The following is a 7,434-nucleotide window of genomic DNA, read 5'->3' as shown; positions in this document are numbered from 1 at the left end:
CTCTCTCTCTCTCTGTGCCCCCCCCCCCAACTTGTGCTTCCAGTTGTTAGAAAAATGAGACCCTTTGGGGCGCCTGGGTGGCTTAGTCGGTTAAGCATCCGACTTTCGCTTAGGTCATGATCTCGCGGTTCGTGGGTTCGAGCCCTGCGTCAGGCTCTGTGCTGACTGCCAGCTCAGAGCCTGGAGCCTGTTTCAGTCTGTGACTCCCTCTCTCTCTGACCCTCCCCTGCTCACGCTGTCTTTCTCTCTCCTAGAAATAAAAAAGAAAAGAAAAATGAGACCCTTTGCTTTTATTAAAAGCTATAGGTGGCCCATATACATTAAGAGAAGCACATTTAGGTTGTAAATATTTAGCCAACCAGAAATGTGCATTTTAAATTCATAGAATTGTATCACATCTTATATCAGATACGTAGTTATATTTAGGTCTTTATCAGGAAAAATACTTTGAGATATATAACAGAAAATGTTGTTTGCTGTGTAGTATACTAGTTGAAAATTTGTAGTCATCTTTGTTTGATAGACTGATTTTGCGATAATATGCTATAGAGCTCTAGTTGATCAATTGTTCAATGTTGTAGCATCTCCAATGAAAACATACCAGTCACTGTTTTTGTGAAGTATCTAGGACATCTGTTTCTCCAGGGAAATTTGTCTCCCAGTTCTAGATGTAAAGCAGTCTTGGTTTGTGAAATTAATATACATATCATGAACATATCTCACCACAGTTTCTTCTTCACAGAAAGTGAGAGTCAAGGACTTTGAGGGGATTTGTGTAGACTGCCAATGTTTCCCCTTGATTTCAGGGAATACATCATCTTAGACCTTTAAGAATTTAAGCCATTTTAGATACTTTTTTCTTTGTTGCTTTTTTTTAAGTTTTTTTTTTTTAGTTTATTTATTTATTTATTTTTAATATGTTTTTTTTTTTATTTCTAGGAGAGAGAGAGACAGCGTGAGCAGGGGAGGGTCAGAGAGAGAGAGGGAGTCACAGACTGAAACAGTCTCCAGGCTCTGAGCTGGCAGTCAGCACAGAGCCGGAGTGGGGCTTGAACCCACAAACCTCGAGATCATGACCTAAGCGAAAGTCAGACGCTTAACCAACTAAGCCACCCACGCGCCCCCTTTTATTTTTAGTTTAATTCCAGTTAGTTAACATACAGTGTTATACTAGTTTCATATGTACAACATAGTGATTCAACAACTAAGTATATCATCTGGTACTCATCAAGACAAGTGTACTCCTCAGTCCCCATCACCTGTTCAACCTCCCTCCCCATCCCCACCCCTACTTCCCTGGCAGCCACCAATTTGTCCTCTATAATGAAGAGTCTGTCTCTTGCTTTGTCTTTCTTTCTCTTTTCTCTTTGCTCATTTGTTTTGTTGCTCACATTCTACAAATGAATGAAATAATACGGCAACCAACTCTCCCACACCAATTTTGCTCAGCATAATCCTCACGAGCTCCATCCACGTTGTTACAAATGGCAAGATTTCATGCCTTTATGGTTGAGTAATATTCCATATATCACGTCTTCTTTATATATTCCTCAAACGATTGACACTTGGGCTGCTTCCATATCTTGGCTATTGCAACAAAAGCTGCTATAAATGTAGGGGTGCATGTATACCTCTAAATTATTGTTTTTGTATTCTTTGGGTAAAGATACAGTAGTGCCATTCGTGGATCATAGGGTGGTTCTATTTTTAACTTTTTGAAGGAGCTCCATATTGTTTTCCACAGTTACTGCATGAGTCTACATTCCCACCAAGAGTGCACAAGTGTTCCTTTTTCTCCACGTGATCACCAACACCTACTGTTTCTTGTGTTGTTTGATTTTAGCCATTCTAATGGGTGTAAGGTGATATTGTACTCTTGATTTATATTTCCCTCATGGCAAGTGATGATGAACATCTTTTCATTTGTCTCTTGGCCATCTGTATGTCTTCTTTGGAGAAATATCTATTATGCCTTCTGTGCATTTTTAATTAAATTATTTTTGGGGTGTTTTATATGTTCTTTATATATTTTAGATACTAATCCTTTATCAGTTATCTCATTTGCAAATATCTTTTCCCATTCTGTAGGATGCCTTTTAGTTTTGTTGCTTCTTTCCTTTGCTGTGCAGAAGCTTTTTTCTTTTGATGTAGTCCCAAGTTTATTTTTGCTTTGGCTTCTCTTGCCTCAGGAGACATATCTAGAAAAAAGTTGTTACAACCAATGTCAAAGAGGTTCCTCCCTGTTTTCTAGGATTTTCATGGTTTCAGGTCTCTCATTTAAGAATTTCATCCATTTTGAATTTATTTTTGTCTATGTTATAAGAAAATGGTTCAGTTTCTTTCTTTTGCATGTTGCTGTCCACTTTTCCCAACACCATTTGTTGAAGAGACTATTTTTTTCTCATTAGATATTCTTTCCTGCTTGGTCAATGATTACTTGACCAAACAGTTATAGATTTTTTATTTCTGGTTCTCCTGTTTTGGTCTGTTGATCTCTGTGTCTATTTCTGTGCCAGTACCGTAGTGTTTTGATCACTACAGCTTTGTAATATAACTCAAATTCCGGAATTGTGATGCCTCTAGCTTTGCTCTTCTTTTTCAAGGTTTCTGTGGCTATTTGGGGTCTTTTGTGGTTCCATACACAAAATTTTTATTGTTATAAAATATATAAAAATATATATATTATATAAAATACATATAATATATATAATTATAATATATATAAAATTATATTTATATAAATATAAATATATATAATATATATATGATATATATAAAATATATAATTGTTCTAGCTCTGTGAACAATGCTGTTGGTGTGTTCATTAGGATTGCATTAAATGTGTAGATTACCTTGGGTAGTATAGACATTTTAATAATATTTGTACTTCCAGTTCTTGTGCATGGTATGTCTTTCCATTTCCTGGTGTCATCTTCAATTTCTTTCATCACTATTTTATAGTTTTCTGAGTATAGGCCTTTCATTTCTTTGGATAGGCTTATTCCTAGGTATCTTAATCAGTTTTTGTGCATTTGTAAATAAGGCTGATTCCTTAATTTTTCTTTCTGCTGCTTCATTATTGGTATATAGAAATACAACATTTCTTGTAGATTGATTTTGTGTCCTACAAATTAACTGAATTACATTTATCAATTTTAGCTGTTTTTTGGTGGAGTCTTTTGGGTTTTTTTGTTATAGTATCATGTCATCTACACGTAGTGAAAGTTTAACATCTTCCTTACTGACTCGGATGCTTTTTATTTCTTTTTGTTGTCTGATTGCTGTGACTAGGACTTTCAGTGCTGTGTTGAACAGAAGTAGTTAGAGTGAGGCACCTAGGTGGCTCATTTGGTTAAGCATCCAACTCTTCATTTCATCTCAGATCCTGATCTCATGATTCTTCAGACCCAGCCCTGTGTTGGGCTCTGTACTGACAGTGCGGAGCCTACTTGGAATTCTCTCTCCCTCTTTCTCTTTCTGCCCCTCCTCTACTTGTGTGCTTCCCCCCAAAATAAATATTATAAATAAAACAAATAAATATTTGTTTAAAAGAAGAAGTAGTGAGAACGGATATTGCTGTCTTGTTCTAATCCATAGAGGAAAAGTTTTCAGTGTTTCCCTTTTAGGGATGATGTAAGTTGTGTGTTTCTCAAGGGTGGCCTTTATTATGTTGAGGTGTTTCCTCTAAACCTGTTTTGCTAAGGGTTTTATTGTGAATGGATGTTGTACTTTGTCAGATTCTTTTTCTTCATCGATTGAAATGATCACATGGTTCTTATTCTTCATCTTATTGATGTGGTGTATCACGTTGGTTGATTTGCCAATATTAAGCTACCCTTGTAACCTATGAAACACAATGATGTGTCCATTGGTGCGAGTGGGGAATTAAAGTCCCCTACTATTATCATATTATTGATCTGTTACTTTATGTTTATTATTAAACTGTTTTATGTATTTGGCTGCTTTTGTATTGGGTACATAAATATTTGCAGTTGTTACATTTTTTATTGTTTCCTTTATTCTTATATAGTATCCTTCTTTGTCTCTTATTACATTCTTTGTTTTAATATCTAGTTTGTCCAGTACCTTTTGGAAACTTTTTAGAGAAAAGGCAATGTCTCATTCAACATAGCAAAACTTTCTGTTGTTTATGTCACCCTCTCTTCCTCCCTAATGTAAGATAGTCTTTTAAGATATTTACTAAATATCCAGTTATTTTCACTGTGGTTTTAATCTCAGTGTAGCAGTCATCTCTATAACTGACCATTTCTTTTATTACTCCTCCATCTTGTATTAACTTTTATAAGTAAATCCTGGTTTCTTTAAGCCATAAATCTCCAACCCTTTCCACATAATACCTATATGTGGATCAGTTTCTGCGACAGTTAGGGAAACTGGCACCAAAACTTTAGAGTTACAGGAAACCTCCTGCCTTCTGAGTCACCTTGCCCATGATGATGATCATTGGTCAAGCATTTGAATGCTAGGGTACTCAAAAGAATGAGTAATTTTGAAATACTGTATTTTTCTTCCATTGCCGTGTAGTAATATATTCTTGAGAGTTGTTCAAATGGAAATAATGGTACCAGGGGTGCCTGAGTGGCACAGTCACTTGAGCGTCTGACTCTTGATTTTGGCCCAGGTTATGATCCCAGGATAATGAGATTGAGCCCCATGTTGGGCTCCATGCTGAGTGTGGAGCCAGCTTAAGATTCTCTCTCCATCTATCCCTCTCCCCTGCTAGCTCTCTTTCTGTAGCTAAAAAATAAGAAAAAAAAAAAAAAAAAAAAAAACCCAAACAGTTAACAAAATAAAAATTAAGGGACAAGTTTACAATTGCTTATAAAATCTCATAGATATATTTCATGTATTAAGCTTCTGAGGTTTATATTTTGCTTTTGTTTGCAAAATAATATTCTTTTTCTTTTCTTAGCAAAGGTAATTTTTTTTTACTGTTGCTAAAATTTCCATAAGATATCACTTGTGCTTTTTTTCACTTTCCCATTTTTCTTTATTCATCAGTCCATTTTCCTTTTGAAAGAATAGAAAATTCCAGATTATTTCCTTATTATTTTATGTGTCACTTTGGAAGAAAATCTCTCAAGGACCAGTGATTCCTTGAAAACCAGGGAAATAAAGTGAGGCACATTTCTCTTTTCCTTCATGTTTGAACTGTCCAGTAAATATCTCCACAGTGTGAGTGATTTTGAAAGCATTTTTCTTTCTATAATGTCTGTCAATTTTAAAAATATTCTTTATTATATAGTGACAAGATAGGAATATATTTAGACAGTGCCATAAGTTATCTTTTAGAAAAGCAAAACTAATGTTATATTTACTTTATTTCTTTTTTTGTGATAGGAGTTATTCCCTCTGAGAGATGGATAGTAAATTTTGACAAGGACCTTTTAGATGGCCTCGTTTTTGCAACACAATTGGGCGCCTATTGTCCATTTTTGGTAAGCGTCATTTTTATGCAGAATGGTATTTATTATTTGAAAGAACTTAGTAATTAAAATTCAAAGTATTTTCTATAAACTGATTCTTTTAAATATTTTTTAAAGATTTAAAAAGCCACACCTGAATCTGAATGGGTAACATTCTATTTTTCTTTATTCTCTTACTTTGATTGCAATAATCCTCCACTGCCAGATGTTAATATTTAAATGATTCTTGCTAGGGGCCCCTAGTGGCTCAGTCACTTAAGCTTCTGACTTCAGCTCAGGTCATGATACCCGAGTTAATTGGTTTAAGCCTCGCATCGGGCTCTGTGCTGACAGCTCAGAGCCTGGAACCTGTTTCAAATTCTGTGTTTCCCTCTCTCTCTGCTCCTCCCCCTCTTGCACTCCATCTCTCTTTCTCTCTGAAAAAACTTTAAAAACTTTAAAAAATTTTTTAAAAATAAATGATTCCTTGTTAAACTAAAGAGAAGAGTTAAAAGGCAGTAATTTTTATTCAATTACTAAAAGATTTGATTGTTGTCTTTTCCAGATTGAGTCACATTTTGTAAATATGTATACACAACCAAAAAGTTCTGAACAGTATCTGCACAATTGCCTGATCATTGTGAATGTACTTCGTGAAATTGACTTTGACATGGACATACAGGTGGGTGCCTTTATATCATACATTCCATAGGTATGAATTTCTTCTTTTCATACTATTTTATAAGCTTATTATGTATGATTGGCAAATAAAATTGTATAATTTTATTTAGTTTATAAAATGTGATTTTTGTAGGTGTACAATGTGATGATTTTAATATATAGTGTGAAATGATTGCCACAGTTGAGTTAATTAACACATCTTTCCCATCCCATATTTACCATTTTGTGTGTATGTGTGTGTTGTGAGAACACTTAAGTTCCAACATCTCCCTGATTCCCCCATCCCCGTCTGGTGGCCACCACCATTCTACTCTCAGGTTCCATGGATATGGCATTTTTAGATTCCACATACAATTGAAATTAAAAAAAAAAATACATGCCTTACAGTGTCTGGCTTATTTTACTGAGTATAATGTCCTCCAGTTTCATCCATGTTGTCACGGATGAGAGGATTTCTTTCTTTTTTATGACTGACTATTCCATTGTGGGTATATACCGCTTTTTCTTTATCCATTCATCCACCAACAAACAGATTGTTCCATATCTTTGGTATCATGAATGATGCTGCAATTGAACGTGGATGTGCAAATATCTCTGAGATGCTGGTTTCATTTCTTTTAGATATATACCAAGAAGTGGGGTTGCTGGACAATATGATAGTTCTATTTTTAATTTTTTAGAGGACCCTCATGCTGTTTTCCATAATGGCTATATAACAAGGCACATTTTTACCAACGGTGTGCAAAGATGCCCCTTTCTTCACATCCTTGCCAATGCTCTATGTCTCCTCTTTTTGATAATGGTAATTTTAACAGGTGTGAGTTAATATCACCTTGTGGTTTTGATTTATTTTTCCATCATGATTAGTGGTGTTGAATACTTTTTCGTGTACCTATTGGCCATTTATATGTCTTCTTTGGGAAAATGTTACTTGACTCCCTGTTCTCATATTTTAATCTAAGATGAAACCTTCATTTTATAAGATCTTGCTGAAATGTGGAATTTGAAATATGACTTCATAGAAATCTAGTGGCTATTTCTAAATCTATATAGTTATGTATATCCAACTATGCATGACAAGAAAGTAGTTCTGGTGATAGCTCCAGTTTTCTTAAACCCTACGAATGAACGTGAGTACTTTTGTAACACTACTCAAGCTCTAAGAATTAATTAAGGAAGCAGAGTTGTTTGAATATAGATGTATTATCATTTATTCATTAAGCTAAAACAAAATTTTACTTTGGTTTTAAAATAATTACTAATGTAGAGATCACAGTGGCAGTATATATTACTATATTTGCATCTCCATGTTCTAATTCTGTCTGGC

At 34.7% G+C, this 7,434-nt stretch overlaps 1 protein-coding gene across 1 annotated transcript in view; it reads left to right on the top strand.

Moving 5' to 3' along the window:
- CFAP47 (cilia and flagella associated protein 47) overlaps positions 1 to 7,434 on the top strand; it is a 500,885-nt gene that overhangs the window by 206,822 nt on the left and 286,629 nt on the right. The window contains exons 34-35 of the mRNA XM_039256279.1: positions 5,362 to 5,459; positions 5,992 to 6,108. Coding sequence (XP_039112210.1) covers positions 5,362 to 5,459; positions 5,992 to 6,108 — 215 coding nt within the window. The remainder of the gene's footprint in view (positions 1 to 5,361; positions 5,460 to 5,991; positions 6,109 to 7,434) is intronic.

Source organism: Hyaena hyaena, unplaced genomic scaffold, assembly GCF_003009895.1.
Source record: "Hyaena hyaena isolate Hyena2069 unplaced genomic scaffold, ASM300989v1 scaffold_12, whole genome shotgun sequence".
In the NCBI taxonomy this organism is placed as follows: Eukaryota; Metazoa; Chordata; class Mammalia; order Carnivora; family Hyaenidae; genus Hyaena; species Hyaena hyaena.
Note: the sequence above shows the minus strand (reverse complement) of the source record. Positions and strands in the feature narration are given on the sequence as shown.